We start from the raw sequence: 22,678 nt of genomic DNA on the forward strand, positions 1-22,678 counted from the left end.
AAAAAAAAAAAAAAAGGTTTTATTGTTAACAGAAGAATTTAATAGTCTTTAAAAGTCATGGTGATAAGGTTTGTTTCTTCTGCAAATTACCCCTCTCATTTTAGCAACATGTGTGATGGAGTTGAAGGACCATTTATATGAACAACAAATGCTGCACTCTACTGATCTCTCAGAAGATTCTGGGATTCTTTGTGTAATGTGCATATTTACTAACAGAATGATAATAGTTATGCCAGTTGCTTTAAACAAAAAGAATTTTCCAAAAAGACATCTGAAAGTTGAAAAATAACCAAAAAATTACTTGAAACCTAACACCTTCTAGATATTTTGTGATTTTGCTCAGTTTCAATCTCATCTCACTTTGGTATCTCTTAATGAGAAATGGTACCCAACAGTATTCTCACCTCTGTGGTAATACTGGCTGATAAAAATAAATCAGTGTATAATTTCCATCTTCTATTTTTGCATTACTTTTACAGGGACATCTTGGAAACAGAGGGCCCCCTGGTCCTCCAGGTCTCAAAGGAACTCAGGTATGGAGGAAATTCATGTCCAGTCAGCAATTTTTCAGTTGGAATTTCCTTTTTTATTTTTGTGACACTTCGGTTTTTTTGCGTAATGAAAAGAATTTCCTTAGCGTGAGCCATTTTTTCTATTAAGGATTTCAAGTTATTTGTATTGGCACGTATGGGTAGAATTTGGATTTATTTTACGGAGCTCTTTAATGATTTATTTCAGTAGTCGCCAATGAAATGTTGAAGAATTTTGTTCTGAAACCAGAACGAAACTTATCTGTACTAGAATTCATGTTTATTACTTATGACTATTTTATATTTGTGACTTAATAAATTATATCTAATGGACTTGTGAATTGAACAAAATGTCTGTTTATGAAATATAAGGACATCTATACATGCAGTCAAGAGTTGAACACAAACTAATAATAACACAAACTAATAATATCAACTATTCACTCAAAGGTGAGAAAATCAGTACATATCATCAACACTTTTGTAAGTGGAGCACACTTGCTTTTTATTTCTTCTTGGAAAATAATTTCTAGAACTGGTTTTCTTTGATTATTTCCTCTCTGTTCTCTTTCCACCATGTAGTCTTGACTCTTACAAAAATATACTGGAATTTTACATTTTGTGACATTATAGCTAGTTTGACTAAAATTTAGTGAAGAATACAGTGTTTGGCAGTAAGCATCATTTTGATTAAGATCTAGTGTGCTCTGAAAGCTACATTCAGATTGGATCAGATGTGCTTTTGGTGTCTAAAGTCACAGACAAAACTAAAATTTACAAACTTGAGCCTTCAGCCTGGTATGGCAGTACCACCTAAAATCCCATCATTTGCAAAGCTGAGGCAGGAGGATGACAAGTCTGAGGCAAGCCTAAGCTACAGAAGAGACTCAGACTTAAAAGAAGGAGCAGGAGGAGGAAGAGGGAGGGCAAGAGAATGAATGAATGAAGTACCAAATGGGACTGGAGCAGATTCTGTAGAAGTGATTGTTGAATATACTGTAAATGTGTGTGTTGGCTTTCATCTGCCAAGAACAGAGTTGCATTTGAATTATAGCAGAACTTTTATTGTATCCCCTAACAAGCTTCAGATTTCAGAATAAACGCAACACTGTTTCTGTTTTTAAACACTATTTTAGGCAATGATTTGTTCTGATTTATTTCTAAGGGAGAAGAAGGACCAATTGGACCCTTTGGAGAACTGGGATCTAGGGTAAGTATCACAAGAGTGATTCCCTAAATCTCAGTAAGAGGGTACCTGCTAATAACTTCAGTACTTGGGGAGAAGGCAAGAGGATCCTGAGGACAAGGTCTGCCTGGACGTAATAACAAGTTCCACACTAGCCTCAGGTGTTCAGTAAGACCTTGTCTCAGTTGGAGGGTTTGGGATGAAGAAAAGGGAGAAATGTTGTAAATGTCTTATTATCTCAAAAAAACTTTTAAAGGTTAAATTTTTTAATTATAAAATTAAATTGTATAATTTTGGTTGGAAAAGAGAAACTATTTTTGTTTCGTGTTTGCTGAAGAGAACTATAGTATATACACTCTCAAAATAAATTAATCAAAATTTTTTTCTGCATGTGTTTGCCTTTAAAAGAGTCTTGTAATAGTTTAAGAGCATAATATTTTAATTAATAATGAAAGGCAAAAGCTAGAACCATTATGATCCTAAAACACCCAAAATAAAGTAAGCTGATAACTGGATATTTCTAGAGATGTTTTTCCCAGAGCTGAGGGGTGACCCCCCAGGACCCTGGACATGGTAAATGAACACTCTGTTACCCAGCTAAATCCCCAGCCTGTTTATTATATTATTAATTATCACTTATCATTTTCCCCACTGGTTTTATGGTCCTAGAAATTTATAGAAATTGTTAAAGGGTTCCCGGTAGAACCAAGTAAGATAATTTTAGGACTATTTCTGAAAATTCTGATTTATTGATACACCAATATACAAACTATGGAAAACTAGTAGGTAATTCCCCCCTAATTGTAATCAGATAGTACCATCTTGTGACATGCAAACGATTGTTCTCTTAGATCTGGAAATAAAGTTGAGTAATTTTTTTATCCATAGCCAAAGCTTGCAATTGCAATAATTAGGATATGTGTGTTATGTTTAAGAGTCATTGGACTCATGCGAAATATGTCTGCTTCTTTATTTGAGCATGTCACAAATTCCACACTCTTAGATTTCCTTTGTATTTAATGAAACATTAATTAGTCACTTGTGCCTTTGTCTCACAGGAACACCTACTGGCTGTTTTGAGCCAATGTTTCTTTTCATATGAAAGGGAAACATTTATCATTTTGTAGGAAAGAGCTCCTAATGGGAAAAAAAATGTTATTTGAGCCTAGTAAAAGTGAGGCCATTTAAAATTTTCTCTTTAGTAATTACTCTTTAGTAATCTGTGTTATTTCACTTCTGTTTGTGAGGATCCAATCTAGGAACTAAGGTTGTTCCAGAGGTCACGTGAATTAACCCTAATACTAAAAACTATTCAAGATATGATATGGAAATATGGTTTCAATATTACATTTTCAAGGCTAACTCCCTCCCCAAACAAACAAACCTTGTACTGATGATTAAACAAGGCCATAAAACATAATCCTATCCTGGCTGTCCTGAATGGCTTGGTTTCAAAAACGGTAAGTGTAGTGACTGCAGTGACACCTGCTTACAGCATAGATTTAGTACAGTACTCCCTACTTTCCTGTGCTGCTTAAATGAGTTGTATGTTAAGAATTGAAAGCAATATTTTCACTATGGCACCTTCCAATCAGTTTTAATAAAAATGAATTGCTAAAAAAAATTGTCAGTATTAGAAGAAAATGAAATTATTTCAACGTTCGCTAAATTTCTGATCCTATGTTCAGGTGAAAGGCTGAATCAGGTTCAAGTGCAGGAGTAGGGTCAGGTCCAAATCCAGACAGACCTAAAAGGCTGGAAAGATGGACAGGCAGGCTGCCAGGTCGGTCTGCCGTGTTAGCATCCTAGGGCAGAGCTGATGCTTGTCCTGTGCTGCTCAGTCCTTGACACACACCCAGGGCTGGGTGCAGGCTGGAGGTGACTGTTCCATCCCAGTGCACTATGGATCGTCTTATGGGTCCAGTAAGGGTCCCAGACTTTCCTTCCTCCAGCAGGTCCTCACTTCCGCTTACAGATTCTTACTTTCCAGCCGGCATCTTATCTTGCTTTTTCTTCCTGATGTAGTCTCCCAGTCTGAGGGTGCCCACACCTACCTCATTGCTTTCCCATGGTTCTTCAGGACTCCAAATACCTAACACACTCCCAACATTATCTTTTCAGTTACATTCTGAATTCGATTTTCCTGCCCATTTTATTCTTTTGTTTCTGAATTACTATTTCATAACTTTCTCTCGGAAACTGCTTGCTGCCCTATTATCCTGAGTCTTCTGCTTTTCCTTCTCTGTCGCTTAAAGCAGAGAAAGGCTCACTATTGTTTGCCGTTTTCATTGCTCCTGCTCAGTCTCTGCCCTTCTCTTTTGACTCTATTGTCTCGTTTTGTGAGTGAATAGTCAGTCGCTGATCTTCCTAAAGTCGGAACTTTCCGTTTCACTCTTCATTTTAGCGCGTCCTTTGGCGATTCCGAGATCTCATCCAGTAACTCTTCCCTCCTGACGTGGTAATCGTTTTCCATCCGGGGGACCATGCTTACCAGCACACAGGCCTAAAGCTATGTCTTCCACCTTAAAAATAACAGCAGAACAGACAGGGTTTGCTCTCTCTTCCAAGTGCTCTTCCGTTCCTCTCATCTCAGTAAAACTCCCTCTCTGTGCTTCGGCTGCTGCCTCTCTGCCCAGATGGGTCCCAGCGCATCCAGACCAACAATGACAGACAGAAGCAGTTGCTTCCACTGCTGAATCCATCAGCCATTGCCCAGCCTTGAAATCTCATAGTAGTCAATATCCAGATCTCTGAGAACTTATGAAAATCAACTCTGCCTTCTGGGAATCATTTTATTTGTTTACATAGTGAAGATTAGGAGGGCAAAAGTCCTAGGTCTCTGGTATCAACTTTCCTGTTATGTTAATGTCTTCAAATTCAAAACTTTAGAAAATCCCAAGTCTCAGTGTATAAATTTCTCTTAACAATCCTCTTTACTTCCTAGACAAGTCTTTCAGAACAATATCTTCCAATCAGAACTGAAAATATTTAGTTGTCAGTGCAAAAACACAACTGTCACCTCAAAAGAATGGCTTTACTTTGGAGTCAAAAATGAGTGACCACACCCAGGCACACAGATTCAAGTTACCTGAAATACTATGTTCCCATATAGTAACGGTTTCATGAAGTTTGTATTGTAACAGAACAAAGAAAGATTTTTAAATCGCAACACGTTGCAGTTACAATGGTAGAAACACTAAGATAGGTTAGGTTCCAGAAAAGCAGAGAAACTGGAGCTTTGAGTCTCAGGTGTGATCTGACCTCATACTTAGCCTTTTGGTTGGTGGAAATTAGGCTCTCTGTACATTCTAAACACTGTCCCTAATAGTCACATACAGAAGAAAGCTATAAACAGCTAATTAAGGGGACTGAAAACTGACCCACGATATTTTCGTTCTGAACCAGCCACATCCCGAACCTTCCACAATTGACACTGTAATCAGTAATCATCCTGGTGGAAGGTCCAGCTGCAGGTGGGCTGTTTGTTTGTTTGTTTGTTTGTTTTTGAGGAACTTTAGTTTCAGTGTTGGTGCTGCCTCTCCTTCTCTGCTCCCACATCCCCTATGTGAACCATAAACAGCTCCTGAAGCTCTCCACCAGCATCCCCACGTAATTACCATTTCTCCCAGCTGCCTCTGCGGCAGCCCTAAGTCATACCGTGGGCATCCCTCGCTGGATTGTTGCAGCAGACCCCCATTTACACTCTTTCCTTCTGTCCTTCCATCGGGGGAATCTGTCAAATACGCATCATGCTGGATTTCTTCTCAAGGCTCCCCTAAGGTTTCTTGCCTCGTTCAGAATGAAAGCCAAATAACTTACTGAAACTTATCAGGTCTGACGTGACCCAGTTTCCTATTCACCATTCTCTTCCTTGACTTCATCGTCTTCTCCATCCTCTCCATCTGCATCCCCACTCCAGCTACAGTGACTCCTCATGCTTGCTATATTCCATTTGGTCTTCCCAGAGTGACTTTGCCTCTACCTGGACTGTGGTTCCTGCAATGTCCACATAATTTGCTCCTTTTTAATATCTGTACTCCAGTGCCAGCCTCTCAATGAAGTCTTCTTCCATAGAAACCATACGAAAACTACAAGAGTTGATACCTCCCTTCCCTGCTTAATCTGTTGTCCTTTATACTTACCACGTCTTAATATGACATGTGTGTATGCATGTGTATATGCATATGTGTTCATAATACATATATTATGCATTTTAAATTTGTTACCATCTTCACTGAAGCGTACGTTCTATGAGGGCAGATATAACGTTCTCTCTATCCTCACAACTGAAAACAGTGTGTGATATATTGGAAACACTCCAGAATTTTTAATCTGAGTGGTTAATGAGTATGACAAGGGCATTGGATATCTTGAAGTTGTCCATTTCATAGAACACTGCATTCCCTAAACGTTAGGACACCTTGGCACCTTTATACATGATGATTACTAAGTATATTTTTATGCTAATTACCCTTTTTTTCTTCCTCTTTTAGGGAAAACCAGGTCGCAAAGGGTATATGGGTGAACCAGGGCCAGAAGGCTTAAAGGTAAGTGCCTCAAGTTTGAAAAGTTGAAAAGTTTGAAAAAATTGAAAATACAATCTTTCAAGAAGATAAATCTATCCATTGGTTGGGTGCAAATACCTGCATCTGACTCTTTCAGCTGCTTGTTGGGTCTTTTAGAGGTCAGTCATGATAGGCATGATAGGTCCATTTTTTTTTTCTTTGAGCGCTTCATAACCTCAGTAATAGTGTCAGGCCTTGGGACCTCTCCTTGAGCTGGATCCCACTTTGGGCCTGTCATTGGACCTTCTTTTCCTCAGCCTCCTCTCCATTTCCATCCCTGTAATTCTTTCACACAGGAACAATTATGGGTCAGAGTTGTGACTGTGGGATGGCAACCCCATCTCTCACTTGATGCCCTGTCTTCCTGCTGGAGGTGGGCTCTATAAGTTCCCTCTCCCTACTGTTAGGCATTTCATCTAAAGTCCCGTCCGTCCTTTGAGTCTCTTACCTCCCAGGTCTCTGGTGCATTCTGGGGGGGTTCCCCCAACCTCCTATCTCCTGAGGATGCCTGTTTCCATTCTTTCTGCTGTCTTTCTGCCTCAGGGCACAGAAGCAGCTGACCCCTGTTGTTGAATTAGGGAAGGCTGAAAGAAGTTGAGGAGAAGGGCAATCCTGTAGGAGGATCAGCAGTCTCAATTAATCTGGACCCCTGAGATCTCTCAAACACTGGACCACCAAATAGGCAGCATACACCAGCTGATATGAGGTCCCCAACACACATACAGTAGAGGACTTCCGGATCTGTGTTCATTCAGAGATGATGCACCTAACCCTCAAGAGACTGGAGGCCCCAGGGAGTTTAGAGGTCAGGTTGGGCGGGGAGTGGGGGCATCCACATAGAGACGAGGTGGGATGTGGAGCAGTCAGAGGGTGGATCAGGGAGGGTGGTGGCAGGGAATGGAGTATGGAGTGTAAAAAATAATTAACTTTTAAAAATATAAATAAATAAATAAATAAATAAATAAATAAATATAAAGAAGATAAATCTATGACTTTTATACAAATTAAATGAACGAATTTCAACTTATGGGGAATCAAAAAGATGCTAAACACTGTTCAAAGAGCAGTTTAGAAGCCACGTAGCTCCATCTGTAGTTGTATAGGTATACAATTTAATAAAGAAACGTTAAGATGCATTTTATAGACATTTGCAAATAAGATACAAAGTAATAAACTTTATGGAACTTAATAAATATTATGGTAGTATTTGTAGATTAGATACATGGCAATAAATATATATGTTAGCATCTCCTTACTAAGCATGAGTTCTTTAATAAACAACTAATGGTTGGTCCACCTGCGTCTGTCTCTTGCACCATCACTGTGTAGCCTTCATCACTGTAAGGCTTTGAAAGGCTGTGCTAGCCAGTGGTTTCTTTCTTTACTTTCATGTTTTAGATGATCTTTACAATAACAAATGCACAACAGCACAGGGATCCAATGTGTGGAAGAGACACCAGTTTATAGGGATTGTTAACTTTTTGTGGACTTAAAATGTAAAACTCATAGAAGTGACAGAATATTCTTACCAAATTTACCAAAGTAAGGCTTGTTTCATATGTACTGAACATATGCATTTTTATGATATTAAATCCTACTAAAAGCTAGACATCAAGTTTTAGGTCAGTGGAGGAAGACTTAAAGCATTTTTGTATCAATAGACTGTTAGCTAAAACATACCTTCTGAGGCTCTAAACATTAAGCCAAGAGTGCAGGCATCTGCAAGCTACTTCAACTCTTTGCTGTCAAACAACCTTCCTGTAGGCAACAAAAGGTCATCTCCCTTTATGGGAAAATATGATTTTTAGATGAGAAAAGAAACAGATTAGAAAACTAATTATTCATAGCTTATCCTGCCATCCATGTCTACAGACACTCTCCAGTGAGTTCTTTGTCAATAACTAGGACAGCACCCTACAGATGTCTCACTGTTGCTACTCACCTATTTTATATTAATGAACTGAAAACTTACATAGACTATTCCTTGTGATGGCTATTAGGATTCACTTCTTAAAATCAGTAGGACTTGATAGACATGTAACATCACACACAGATGTGCCCATGGTATAAAAGGAAGAGGTGGGGGGACCTTCATTTTAATAGTATAACTAATACAAGGTATAACAATGTTACCATTCCCATGTATAATCAATATTGAAAACCTTATTGAGATACTTTGTAGTCCTTGTACAATGATTTTTGAGACAGGGTATGGATTTTACACTTCTGTCAACTGTACTTCATACCAGCCTATGCCACACGTCACCAGTGGCCACCATATGGTTGGTATCCTAATGTCTCGGTACGGTACACTTCAAGTGAATGAGTCATTTTAATTTAAAACTTATCATTTTCTTTTCTATAAAAAGAAGTGTAGAACCTGGTCACATCCACTGTGTGTGGTATCTGGAAATCAGTCTTCTACATTCAGTTAAGCAGCCCTTACCTTCTCAGATGGAAGGGAAGTGGCCCCTCCTTGCGGGGCACAGCTCCAGTGAGCTTCAGAATCCATCATTTGGAGCTACAAAGGGTAGTTTGGGTCATATGGTAGGTTTTACTCCACGCCTGAACTGGGCTATGAGCAGCACACGAAAACCCCACACTAAAATGCAGGTATTTTCCAAGTAACTGGGAAAAATAACCATGAAAGGATTTTCTTAGGTTAGAAATTAGTGCCAAGTAACTCAGACTAGGTCAAATCGAATGAGTTATGGAAGCCTCTGGGGTCACAGAGCTTGTGGACTGCAAGATTGTGCCTGGCGAGTTATAAATAAATGTCCTGTCTCCAGCTGCCAGCTCTGCTGACTGGGGCTCATAGCTCTCACCCTCAGGACTGCTCTGGGGTTATCTGTGCTGGAAGTATAGAGTGCAAGGCCTTTAAATGTATTCTTAACGTCTTTTATAGTCTTTTTATTTGTTTGGAAAGTGTTTTTACATTCACATGCCACAGTGAGCAGGGGTACGGGTGAAGGTCAAAGGTCAAAGGACAACTTGCAGGGCTTGGTTCTTTCCCTCTGCTCAGCTCTTCAGGCTTGGGAGCAGTGGAGAACAACACAATGAAGTAAAATATTTTATTTAAAATGTAACTTATCAAAGACTTTCATGTGTCCCTATGAGTGTCTGTGTGAATCACAAATGTTCAGTACCCATGGAGGCCAGAAGAGGGCACTAGATCCCCAGGAACTGGGTTTACAGAAGGTTGTGAGCCACTATGTGGGCGCTGCAGTCAAACTTGTGTCTTCTGCAAGAGCAGCCAATGCTCTTAAGTGTGGAGCCATCGCTCCAGCCCTAAACATGTTTTTTTAAATGACAAAAAGTAATGAATTGGGGACTGTGACTTCAATATGTAAACAATTATTGTTTGAATAAAAGTGGGGCAAAGGCCACATTTCACAAAAAATTCTATAAATAAGTTTGCATAACTGAGATCGCTGTTGTTTTTTTTTACTAGATAATTATGTAAAGTGGAAACAGAAGAAGCCATGATTGATGCTGTTGACAAATAGTCATTTCTGCAATTTTGTGTCTTGATCAACAGGGAGAAGTGGGAGACCAAGGAGATATTGGGAAAACTGGTGAAACAGTAAGCTGGTTTTCTATGCTCAATTTTTTATTTTTCACCATCTGTGTTTCTTGGGAATTGTGTTAACCTTGATGTGTTAGCTATGGTTGTGTTAGCAAGCATTGGAATAGAACTTATCCACCACAGACTTACTCTCCTGTGTGATGGGTTGTGTTGACAAATGAAAGGCCACAATGCAAGAGAGATGTGGAGACAGCCCAGGCAATGTCTCCATTGGTTTGAGCTATGTTTGTGGTCTTAGGAGCATCTTTCTTGTTAGTATTTGACATTCATTTTCAGTTCCATTAGCTTCCGTCTAAATTTGACCTTATGAAAAAAAAAAGTATCATAATCGAGGTATGGTAGCAATTGCCTGTAATTCCAGCAATTCTCGGGTTCCTGAGTTCAAGACCAACCGGTCTACACAACAAAATGTTGTCTCAAAGAATCAACAACCACAAAAAGCTGGTTAGATCATAACAGAGTATGTGCTGGTAATCTGACTTAAGATTTGAAGGGGAGAGACCAAGCGAAAGAGGCGAAGAGCCAAGCATGTTACTGTTTTTATCAAATGCAGTTTGTTTAGGTTTAACCTCACAGTTGTAGCAGAGAGTACCATGTAAAGTTTTAAGATGTGTTTTTTAATTCTGTGCTCGTGAGTATGTATTGAAGTCACATTCCATGATTTACTACTTTCCTGTCACTTAAAACATATGTTTAGGGCTGGAGAGATGGCTCAGCTGGGGCCCAAAGAGCTGGATTTACAGGCAGTTGTGAACTGCTAGACAAGGGCTGTGCGAACTGAAGTTCAGCCCCCTGTGAGAGTCCTATCCACTGCTAAGCCACTCTCAAGCTCTGCATATAATACTTGTATTATGTCTATAACAAATTTTAATTTGGATCCATCTTCAACAATGAGGAAGATCATCAAAAATAATTTCTATGAGACTGGCGTGATGTCTCTGTCAGTGTTTGCTGTGCACACATAGGGACCTAAGTTTGGATCTCCAGAACCCAAACAAAAAACAGCATTTGTCTACAGTCTCAGTGCTGGAGGTAAAAGGCAGATGCTGGGAGCTTGGTGGCCAGTAAGGCCACGCCGGTGGACTAGTGAGGTGGCCTGCCTCAAAAATTACCATGAAAAAGAGAACAGAATATCTGAGGTCACCCTCTGACCTTCACACTCTTACACACCTGAATATACACATATGTACACATACATGCACACATGCGTGCATGCACACATAACTATGTACTGCATGTACACCAATACACAACAAGAAAAATTTTAACAAATGAACCTACATTAAAAAGGCGATGAACCGTCAAGAGTGAAAGTGTCTACTGTGTGCAAGGATAGCTGTCACAAAGCAATTGAGTGAAATAGCCTACATAGCCTAGTTAAGACTTAAAAAGTAGAATTTTCTACATAATTATTTTGTAAGCTTAACTTGTTTTACAATCCTTAATCCTAGTGTTGTAATGAGGAAGAAAAGAGCTCTGACATTTTTACCATTACCACATTAGTAAAAATGAACAGGGGTAGTTAGTTATCAAGGAATCGTTACTACATCCAGGTAAGCCTCAGTCGGCAAAAGGTAAGTGTTTTATTTGTGGTGTGCCAAGAAAAAAAGGTACTATACTTTTAGTATAGTTCTTAGATCAGATTCTACAAAATATCTAACATGATTGTAGTTTTTTTTTTAATTTCTATGGTCAAAGAATTGGAGTGTCAGCTTACTTAGGAAGTGTGTGTGTGTGTGTGTGTGTGTGTGTGTGTGTGTGTGTGTGTGTGTGTGTTGGGAGAGAGAGAGAGAGAGAGACAGAGAGACAGAGAGACAGAGAGACAGACAGGGGGACTACAGTCAGGATCCAAAGTTAAAATAAAGATAAATAAAATAAGATGCCAATAAACAGCATCTTCTCACATGTTACATATTAAATTTCCAAGTGCTTTTTCCTTAATCACACTTGATTAGTTCCATAGAGCATAAGACCCAGCAGCTTCCACTGCTGTCCAGAGAGGGTGTGGGCTACTGAAATGCTAGATTTCTGTGACTGGAGTTAGAAAATCACATTTATTACTCCTTTGCTATGTTTCAGGCATCAGCCAATTATGCAATATTTCATTTAATTCTCAGAGCTCATGACTCCCTAGTTTGGGCAGTGAGGAAGTCAGAGAACAGACATACTGGGAATAAGCCACCTAACTAAACCTTAACTCCAACCAGATTTCCCAGTTCAAGGCCCACACCTCCACCCCATGCCATGCTCACACTTTTATTATTAGCTTTAAAAAAATTTGTCCTGGATTTTGCAAAGATACTGTAAGCATCAGTTAAGTTTAATATCAGTTTTAATGTGTTTTATTATTAATTGAGCAACAATTTGGCCCCTTTTACAACAATGTTGTAAAGACCCCTTGAGCATTTGATAAGTTAGCAAACAAAGGACCTTCCCAATTCTGATATTTTTTCCTCATTGAGGATGTGAGATGAAGGAAAACATCACTCCCTTATTGAGTTAATTAAAAATCTAATCTACTCTAAAAAATACTTTGGGCCTTCTATAATTCCCAGATTTTATTTTAAGTTTCGGGTCCTATGTATTCATGTCTAGTCTAGAATTCTGTTGCCAAAAGAACATCCTCTCTTGAAAGTTATAGAATATATAGTTGCATGCCATGGCAACCATCTTTGAAATCTGAAATAACCCAGCATATAGTAGCGCCTCAGCTTTCACCTCAGATGACCTTTTTGATAACCATTCAATTATTTTAACTGAGTGACTTTTTTGTCCTCTATTCATAGCAATTAGAGCCAAATCTTTTACTGAACCTACCAAGATCGTCGGCATTATCTACGTGTTCCATATTCATGTACAGTCATTTCCTGCATTCAGAGAGTTGATTGCTATAAATGTGCTCAAAGCATCCAGATTCCTTTATTACTTTTATTACTTCATTTCTGTAAATACATCTTGTAAGCCTCCAGTTTCTTTTTACTGTTTTTAATTAAAATAACCTGCATTTACTCAGCAAGAGCGATACAATTTGTACATCAACAATGATACAATGTAACAAAACCGTTACTTAGAATTTTAAAATTCCTGGCATGTCACTATTTGAGATTATATAGATTATAGGATGTCAAGGACAATAATTCGGTATTTCCGAGTATTCTCATAGTTTTCAAAATTGTGTTATTTTTAATGTTCTTCTAATAATAATCATACTTTATCATTTAAATAGCTAAAATTTTTGCTTAAAGAATAAAATGAACTGAACTTAATATTTACAAACAGCTCTGTCCTATAGGGAAAAAAGCAGTGCAGACAAAACAGTGAGGGACTCTAAGTCGGTCTTGGCACACAACTGGTTTCAAATAACTACACTTTTCGTTATTTGTCAGGAATAATCTGGGATATCTGATGTCAAGGAATAATTCCAATTCTAAGAATTCATGACTCTCTTCTAGGAAGTTTAATATGCCTGCTCTTCCTCTCATCTGCCAAGTTGGCAACTTTTCCCTGGCCCTGTTCTATTCTCCCTACATCCTTCTGATGCTAGTGTGAACAGACCAGACATGTTTTTTTGTTTTACGTAGTTATGTTTATATGTGTGTTTCCATGTGGGAGCGTATGCACATGTGTGCAAATGCTTAAAGAAGCCAGCAGAGGGCAACAGATCCCCTGGAGCTGGAGTTGTTCGCTATGAGCTACCTAACATGGGTACTGGGAACCAGGCTAGCTATCTTTAAGAGCATCAAGTGCTTCTACCCACTGAACATTAGGGGCCATGTCTTCCTAGCCATTGCTGTGAATAGACTGATAACTTCTATGAATTATTATTATTATTATTATTGATGATGCTCAGAGCTAGGCAGGCATGTTCTTAGAATGGAAAAGTGGTGGTATCTTTGGGGAAACATCAACAGTGACTCTCTAGAATCTTCCAGAGCTCTGTTACCTGAAATACAAGATCTGAGACTATTTTCCTTAAAGTGTCCTTGATTGCATTAATTTTCAGTTATTGCATTTCTTCCCACTTGGTGACATTCATGACTGTCTCATAGTCTAGTCACTCTAACTTATTTCTTAAGATGGAGCTTCACTTACTGGATTTTACTTTATACATTTCTTAATTTACTGACATATGGAGATTTATCCTCTGCTCTCTCCCCCATGCTGTGCTAAATGATGATAAATGACCAGTGAGCACAGAGAGAAACAGGAAGGTCCTGGATTATCCTCAAAATGACGTACCTCACTTTTCTTAATAAAATCTTCAGAATCAGGGATGCTGTGATGGGTGATCCCTGGATGGCTTCTAAGCAGGTTACTCAAAGCCAAAACAGGAGAAAAGCTAAGGGAGAAATAGAGACAAAATTTCTGCTTATTAAGGACCCATTCTCTATATTAAAGTGACCATTCTGCACCCTTTTGCTGTGGAATGTGTGGAATGTGTACAGTCTGTGTCACCTGTAAGCCGTGGTCCAGAAGGTCAAGATCCAGGATTCTAGTCTCCAGCTCCTGGGTGCTTTTCTCTTCACAGAGTAACCACCAAACTGTCCCTGCCTTAAATGGGACCTTGAAATATGTCCTTGGGAATAAACGGCTAGGAAGATCTGAGTTAATATTTAGGAAAAATTGTAAGGAAGAGCAAACCAAGGTTTTAACCTACAATGTCCTAAGCCAACCTGGCAACATGCTTTTAAAATATTGTCAAATATTATTAGTTTGCAAGGGCTATGGAAACTTATTTATAATGGAAACAGAAACGATTTTGGAGGAGCTGGGAAGTGTTTCAGAAGCGCTCACATAAACCCTCACTTGATAGAGTGCCTAGGGCTGTGCTTGGGTAAAATTACCGTGGAATTAGCTTGATATAAATCCATTTTATTATGTTCCAGGCTCCCCCCCCCCTTTCGTGAAAGGGGAAATTGTTAGTTTTAAAGGGACCTACTAAATCATAAAACTCCTGTTTCCTTAAAGGAACAGATCCAGAGGCTGGGCGCATGATCTAACCAAAGAGGTTAAGTGAATGTCACAAATTACCTTGGACTCAGCACATTCTGAGTCTTACTGTCATTTTCTTATGTGCCTAGGACACAACTGTAAATACTCTGTCAACCTCCTGAATGGCGTGAGTGACACGTTTCTTACATAATGGAAAATATGTAAGATAGCAGAATGGACACATGGTATCCTCAGACAGGTCTTTATTGAATATGTTACCAAAAAATAGGCACCCATTATTGAAAACTTGTGATAAACAAGAAACTTTCACTATGTTATATTTGTTAATATCCACAAATATTTTGGTAAATGTAATTATACCAGTTCTATGCTTTAAAAAGCTAATATTTCTGACTAACAGAATGACTTGCCATGGTCAATGAGCATAACAGTGAAGTTAGGGCTGAAGGGAGTTATCTCTAATGTTTCCAGATTATTACCCTAGGGCCACTTGGCAATGGGCAATAGACTTCCAATCGTGTTCCTATTAAACACCTGCTTTTACTACATGGGAATACAAAACGCACACCACACTTTGAGAAGCAGGTTACTCCAAAGCCAAAGCATATCACCCTTGATATGTAAATCTGATTAAAAATAATACCTCATCTAGTATTATATCTAATGGGGCATAAAACACTAGAAGCATGTTGTGTTGGGGACCACCTATCAACACAGCACTCCAGAGGTGGGAGTGGCAGGAGGGTCTGGAGTTCAAGGCTATCCTCAGCTAGAGTGGACCAGAAAAGATCCTGTCTCCAAAAATAGACCAGAAGAGTGCCCAACAAGGGGCACCATGGGCTGGCATGGGAGCCTCGGCAGCACCCAAACAACAGCTGCACTGACATGTGAAGTGCTTTGTTCAGACATTGCTGTGATGTTTATTCTTCTCATCCATGAATGTGTCATCTATTTCATCTATTTTAGATAAATTTATCATTTGTAAAGATGTGCATTTCACTATTTTTTCTTCACCTCAAACCTGTATTTATGTGTTTTAGAAGGATAGCATTTTTTTTCAAAGATTTACTTTATATTTACTGTGTGTGTGTGTGTGTGTGTGTGTGTGTGTGTGTGAATGCACACATGAGAACACACACCAGTGAAGGCTAGAGTCATCAGATCTCCCTTGAGCTGTAATTTTGCCAGCAACTAGCAACGGGTACTGGGGACTGAACTCTGGTCCTCTGTAAGAGCAGGATGCAGGCCGAGCCATCTTTTCAGCCTCCAGAGATATATAGCCAAAGAAACATGGAACTTCAGTCTTCATTTCTGTATGTTATCAATAAGTACCTGCTGAACAAGTTTGAGTGCTAGACACACAGTTAAATAAGACTATGTTTCTAGGTAGCTTCTGGTGTAGACAATGACAAAATATGTATTCATATGAATTTATTGAAAATTCTTTTCTGTTACATAAGATACTCTAAGAAAAAAAAAGTAAAAGTTGTTTTGGCATGGCTCATAAGGACATATGAGTTGATAGAAAAATTCTAACTTTGGTTGAAAACATATTTCCATTCTCTTGGGTATGGCTTTTATGATGTGAATAGCAGATTTTAAGGAGATGGTATTCTAAGTTCTTATCTGGAAAGGGCCTAATGCTGGCATTTTTGTTGGAATGATGTTCTAATAGTCTTCCCTTCAAGCTGTGTCTGTATGCAACAAGTCTCGTTCATTGCTAGTACATTGTATCTTCTTCTATATACATATTTATACATAGTCTTCCTTTTAAGCTGAGTTTGTATGCAACAAGTTTCATTCACTGCTAGAGCACTGTATCTTCTTTTATATACATATTTATATGACAGCACAATGGTAAGGCCCCTGTGTTTTGTTGAAAATATGTAAGACAGAGAATGTGTTGGGGTTTTTAGTTTAAGAAGTAAATGGACTGGTGCATGGAAATAATGGAAGGGTCTGGGATAAAGGGTTGTTTGGGGACTCCTGCTGAAATGACTTTGTTGACAGAACATGATGGCCAAATGACAACATGGAGATAGGCTAGTGAAAATACCCATGCTTCCCTCTTAAAAATGAACCCGTGGCCTGTGCAACTTGTGGGCTAAGATCTTCACTGTTAAGGATTATAAATAGCATAAAACAGGGGTCAGAAAGCTTTTGTGTAGAGGGCCAGTGACTGAATGTTTAAAATTCTGAGCTATGTGGGTTCTGTTGCAGGCTCTTAGCTATGGCACTGTACTGTGAACCCAGTCACAGACAACAATGAATGAATGAGCCTGGCTGTTTCTCATGAAACTTTATTTATAAAAACAGACAGCGGGCGGGAATGGGCCGCCGGCTGTAGTGTCTCCTCCTGCTCTGCCATGTTATAGTTGCTCTAGGATGTGGCAGCTTTCTTGTGTCTGTCTTATGTGCACCCTGCTTTATTAATCTTTTGTCATTAACAAAAAAGCAATGAACACAAATATGATTTCTCTGTATCTTAGTTTCAAATCCAAAAACCAATTCAAGTTAGCAGGCAGGTAGTGCTGCCACGGGTCACTGATTGGTTTTTTTGTTTGTTTGTTTGTTTGTTTGTTTGTTTGTTTGTTTGTTTCTTCTTTTGTACTGGTTGCGAACATCATGAATTTATTTGATTTTTATATGTGGGCCACATGTAAACAAAGGATGCAACCAGAAATTATCATTTTCCCTCTAGCAAACACTTGAGATTATTACCAGGAAGCATTTCTAAGAACAATGAAGTATTTACTTTGTGTGTAGTATTTCTCATTGAGACAAGATATTTTGCATTTGGGCTCAGCCTCACTTATGATTGACTCCTGTTTTTTTTTTTTTTTTTCCTTAACATAAGATTAAGACATACAAGGCATGATAGTAATACAAGAAAGAAAGGATCACGTGGCTGGGTATTATCTCCTCGTGGCAAACGATGTCTTCACTTTTCAAGGGAGCTTTCTGGGCTTCTCTGCACTGTGTTTTAAAGGCACTGTCCTACCCTTGGGCTCTGAGGTGTCACGGGACCATTCAAGTGCTACTACAGAAGTCCACAGTACAGTTATGAGAGAAGTGCAGAGACTTGTCAGTGCCTCGTGAAAAAGGAAGTCTCGTGAGGATATCTTCCTCCCTCCGTATCTTCTCCCCTTCTTTTCTTATTTATCTTGAGACTTGAAACAAACACATAAAGGTCACCGATTTGTCTGTGTTAAATACAATGTGAGGATTTCCCATCATCTCAGTATTTTAACTAGGAAACCACTAGACAATTTACACAGTGCCTTCCTTCTACCAATATTTATGATCATTTGCATACTCAAGGGCGAGATCAAACTGAACAGGACACTGCACCCACTTCAAAGACCTCATGCAGGATTAGGATGCCAATGTGAGTATTAAAGGGAAAAGGAGCTGCCTGCTGCAGAGATTATCAGTAAGACGGTTCTGGTTGATCCTGTGGATCCAGAACACTGGATAAAATTCCTCAGTAGAAAAATCTTTAACTCTATTTCTATATAAATATGAACATCCCATTCTTGGGTGTTGAACAAGATTGTTAATGCCTTTTAAATAACTGGCTCTGCTCTTCCTTGTGGTTAAATCGAATTTTAAAGCAGGGTGGTGTACTAAGAGGGACCTTGTCTACATGTTTTTCAGAATAGAAAGGTGAGATCAAATCTGGTTCAATGACTTTCTTCGGGACTTAAGTGTTAAGCTGGAACCCAGGTCTTGATTGGTGGCATAGTGTATTGTCATTTCTCTCCCACACCCCATTATCAGCTGCAACCATTTGGGGTTAGTGGGAGTGACAGAAACTTGAGAGAGCAGATTTCTCTTACTCTAATTTTGTCTTGGATAGAACTCACAAATTGCCTTTCCTATAAGGGTTGCCTAAAACAGCATCCAGAACTAATTTTGTTCTTCATATTTGAAAAAAATACTCTGGGCTCCTAAGTGCACATCCCTCTGTGAACGGGCCTGCTAGTTATTAGTCTCAGGGAGACCGCACAGGGAGGAAGTTATTGCAACACAAGTGTCGCTGCAGGAGAATTTCCTTTATTTCTCATCCAACTTACTTTCTTAAAAAAAAAAAAATAGCCTGAGTTGAATAAAGATAGGTGGCAGCTCTCTGTCAATACTCACATTATCACCTTTGATTGATTACCCAGAGGCTCATTGTTGGCCGCGCTGCCAGGCAAGTTTGGGACAGCATGAGTGACCCATTCCTTTCTCGTGTTTCCCATAACACGAATGTGACTACCAGCATCTGCTCAGAGGACATTCCAGGCATAGCCTCCTGATCATTGCCAGAACTGCCTAGCAATGCTAAAACTTCTCTCTGAGCCTTTATTTTATGACTGCACATTCAATCCTAGAGAATAAGAGTCAGGTAGCTAATGGGGGAAATGTCAGAGCCTGACATTTCCACTTGAATACTTGGCAGACCATCAAGACACACTTGGTGGGGAACCTTAGGTATCCATATGGCAAGAGGTGGGAGTAGAAACTCTGTGACCCAAGATAGACCTGCCCAGTCCCTCAGCAACCTATAAAATTATGAAATATCTGTTCATAGTCTAAATTTAATTGACCATACAAAAATATGTGTTCTTCAGGGTGGCATATAATATTATGCTTTCAAGTATTTTGTTGACTAAATAAAACAGTATCTATTTTATGGCATTTTAATAAAATATTGATAAATGTAGGATTTTCATCAAATTATTTTTCTTTGGTTGCTAAACTATGTGTACAGAGAGTGTTTCATCAGTGCCTTGAAACCTCAAAGCATCAAATGCTCATGTGCTTGAATACTTGGTCCTCAACTGCTTAGCAGCGTCTTGAAGGCTGTGAAGCCTTTAGAAAGTAGGCTTTACTAAAGGAAGCGGTTCACTCAGGGAAAGTCTTGTGGGTTATAGCCAGCTCAGTGCTACCATACTCCCCTCCTCCTCCTCCTTCTCCCCCTCCTCCTCCTCCCCCTCCTCTTCCTCCTCTTCCTCCTCCTCCTCCTCTTCCTCCTCTTTTTCTTCCTCCTCTAGCTCCTCCTCNAGTGCTCTAACAGCTGAGCCTTCTTCAGTGCTCTCTCTCATCAGCTTTGCTTGAAACCACCTCAGTATTCACAATTGCCTTTCCTGGCCCCCTCCGCCCCCTCGAGATTTTCGAGATTTTCTCCTCTTCCTCCTCCTCTTCCTCTTCCTTCTTCCTCTTCTTCTTCCTCCTCTTCCCCCTCCTCTTCCCCCTCTTCCTCCTCCTCCTCCTCTTCCTCCTCTTTTTCTTCCTCCTCTAGCTCCTCCTCCCACTCCCCCTTCTAGTCTACCTATAGGTTCATCAAAAAAGTCAAGAGTCCAATCCACACTTTTCCACTGGACACTGGCATACTTTCTCCGTGGTGAACTATATCTTTAACTAAGAGCCAAAATAAATCTTCTACCACTTTAGTTGCTTTCTGTCATGTACTTGGTCATACGAATGAGAAAAACATTACTCAGGTCCCAAGTTAATTTTTCCATGCCACATTTTATTTATGCTATGTAGGTAAAGTACCTATGAAGTCAGGCCCTGTGCCCACTCCTAGGATGCTACCATGTATACTCACTAGACCTTTTATTCTTTAGAGATGGCCTTTTCTGTCTATATCAAGCACACCAAATTCCTAGGTAGCATGCGAGTATAATCTAGTGATTAGAGAGGAACATGAAAATCCCACTTATGGTGTGCGTGTTCTTAAAGGGGGATGTATGCTGGAGGACAGGGCTAACTTACTATGAGAAAGGACAGGCCACTTCTTTAAGCAGGAAAATTTAGGGCCTAGTGGTTCAGACTCTTCAGGGACCTCTGTCGAGACATTCCTCACAAGTGTCAGAGTTTAGTTTTCCCTGAACCACTTTTTTATTGATCCTAGCACATTAAACTCATCTCAGTTGGGAGGTTAAGCTTCTCTGCAGTTTGGTCAGTGTGGTAAAAAAAAAAAAAAATCAAGAACTTAATATAGTTTGCCACTAAAGGAAATAATTGCCCAACCATTTCATTAATGAGCTCTGGGTAACATATGGCCCACCAGGGGGTTAAGTGGCCAGTCTTTCTCTTTGTACTCTCATCAGGCCTGGATGTAAGTCTGTCTGCTGAGGCCTTAACCTGGAAGGTACTGATTTAAGAAGGAATGAGTTTTAACTTATAGAGGAGGGTGGGTGGTTTACATGTGTGTTCCCCACCTCTGCTTTATTTGCGTTGTTCATTGACTTAGTCAAAATATATTTATTATCTTCTGTAGTCCAGGAATTATGCTGAGCTTAAGAGATGCTCTATAGAACATTCAGACTGATTCACGTCTTCCTGAACAGTGATGGAGTTAGGAAACGTAATAGCCAGGCTTCTATATCACTGTGGACAAATGCCTGAAAGAAATATTTAAGAGCGTGAACTCTCATTTTGGTCCATGGTATAAAAAGGCTGAACCCATATATTTGTGCTGAACATCGGGGCAATGGAGGCGTTTTCTGGGGCTGTTCTTGATCACTTCGTAGACAGCAGGCAGAGAAGGCAGAGGGCAGGAGGAGGCCAGAGAAAAGCCCATCCCTCAAGACTTCCTCAGGGGCCTTCCTCCAACTAGATCTCATATCCAAGTAATACAGGCATATTATGAATCTATCAAGTGATGGTCTATGTTATTGATGAGGTAAAAGCCTTCATGATCCAGAAAAGTCTTCACAAATACACCCACAGATGTGTTCTTTTTAATTTCCCAGATGTTTCTGAGTTTATTCAAGTCATTCATCACACACAAAAAGCTCTTTGCTCCAACCCATGCAGTCAAAGGAATAACTTTTGAGACTATAGATTTCATTTGAAAATGTAAATGAATGATCCAAAGATTGTACATTTGCAAACTGGCATATTAACAAATAATCAGAAAGGCTTCGGGTATAAGCCTTAAAATTACCCTTAAATAAAAAGACTGAAGGAAAATTGTCGAAAACAAAAATAATAGACGTCATTCATCCTTTGCCAATTGACTTTCTCTGCATAATAAATCTGAAATTTTTCCTTATCTTTTCCTCTCTCCACATGCATACTCTCTAGGGTTGACTCTTAGTTGAGACTTTTTTCCTGATGGTCTGTGAATTCCTTGGCCCTAAGCCCACATTTTCATCTGTACACTAAACATTCCTACCAGAATCCCTCACTGCTGCTTCCTCTTTATCATATTTTAAGAAGGAATTCTTGTGGCTGGGGAGATGGCTCAGCAGTTAAGAGCACTGGCTATTCTTCCAAAGGATCAGGATGGATTAATCCCCAGCACAGACAGTGGCTCACAACTGTCTATGACTCAGTTCCAGGGATCTGAAAGCCTCCTCTGGCCTCTACAGCCACAAGGAATGTACATAGTGCACAGTTATACATTCAGGCAAAACACCCACACATAAAAACAAACAAACATAAATAAATAAGGGATTCTTGGACTGTGGAGATGGCTGAGTTGGTAAAGTCCTGGTCCCACAAGGAGAAAGATTTGTGTTTGGATCTCAAACAGGCAATACAGAAAGGGGTGGGTGCAGTAGTGCATGTCTTTAGCCTTAGCTCTGATAGGAAGGAAACGGAATTCCCCAGAGCTTTTTGGCCAGCCAATTTAACCAATCAATGACCACCATGTGTCTCATAAGCAAAGGTGGAGGGAAAGAAAGGAAAACACCAAGCCCCAACCTCTTGCCTCTACATTCACATGGACACGAGTCCCTGCATATACACTTGCATGTGCGAGTACACACATGAAAGAAAGAAAGAAAGAAAGAAAGAAAGAAAGAAAGAAAGAAAGAAAGAAAGGAAGGAAGAAAGGAAGAAGAAAGAAAGGAAGAAAGGA

The 22,678-nt window shown here is 39.5% G+C and overlaps 1 protein-coding gene across 2 annotated transcripts in view; it reads left to right on the forward strand.

Annotated features, from left to right (window-relative positions):
• Positions 1-22,678, forward strand: part of Col24a1 (collagen type XXIV alpha 1 chain) — a 265,128-nt gene that overhangs the window by 103,407 nt on the left and 139,043 nt on the right. For both annotated transcript variants that reach the window (XM_021158013.2, XM_021158014.2), the window contains exons 21-24: positions 480-533; positions 1,696-1,740; positions 6,210-6,263; positions 9,820-9,864. In XM_021158013.2, coding sequence (XP_021013672.1) covers positions 480-533; positions 1,696-1,740; positions 6,210-6,263; positions 9,820-9,864 — 198 coding nt within the window. The remainder of the gene's footprint in view (positions 1-479; positions 534-1,695; positions 1,741-6,209; positions 6,264-9,819; positions 9,865-22,678) is intronic.

This window comes from Mus caroli, chromosome 3 (assembly GCF_900094665.2).
Source record: "Mus caroli chromosome 3, CAROLI_EIJ_v1.1, whole genome shotgun sequence".
Taxonomy (NCBI): domain Eukaryota; kingdom Metazoa; phylum Chordata; class Mammalia; order Rodentia; family Muridae; genus Mus; species Mus caroli.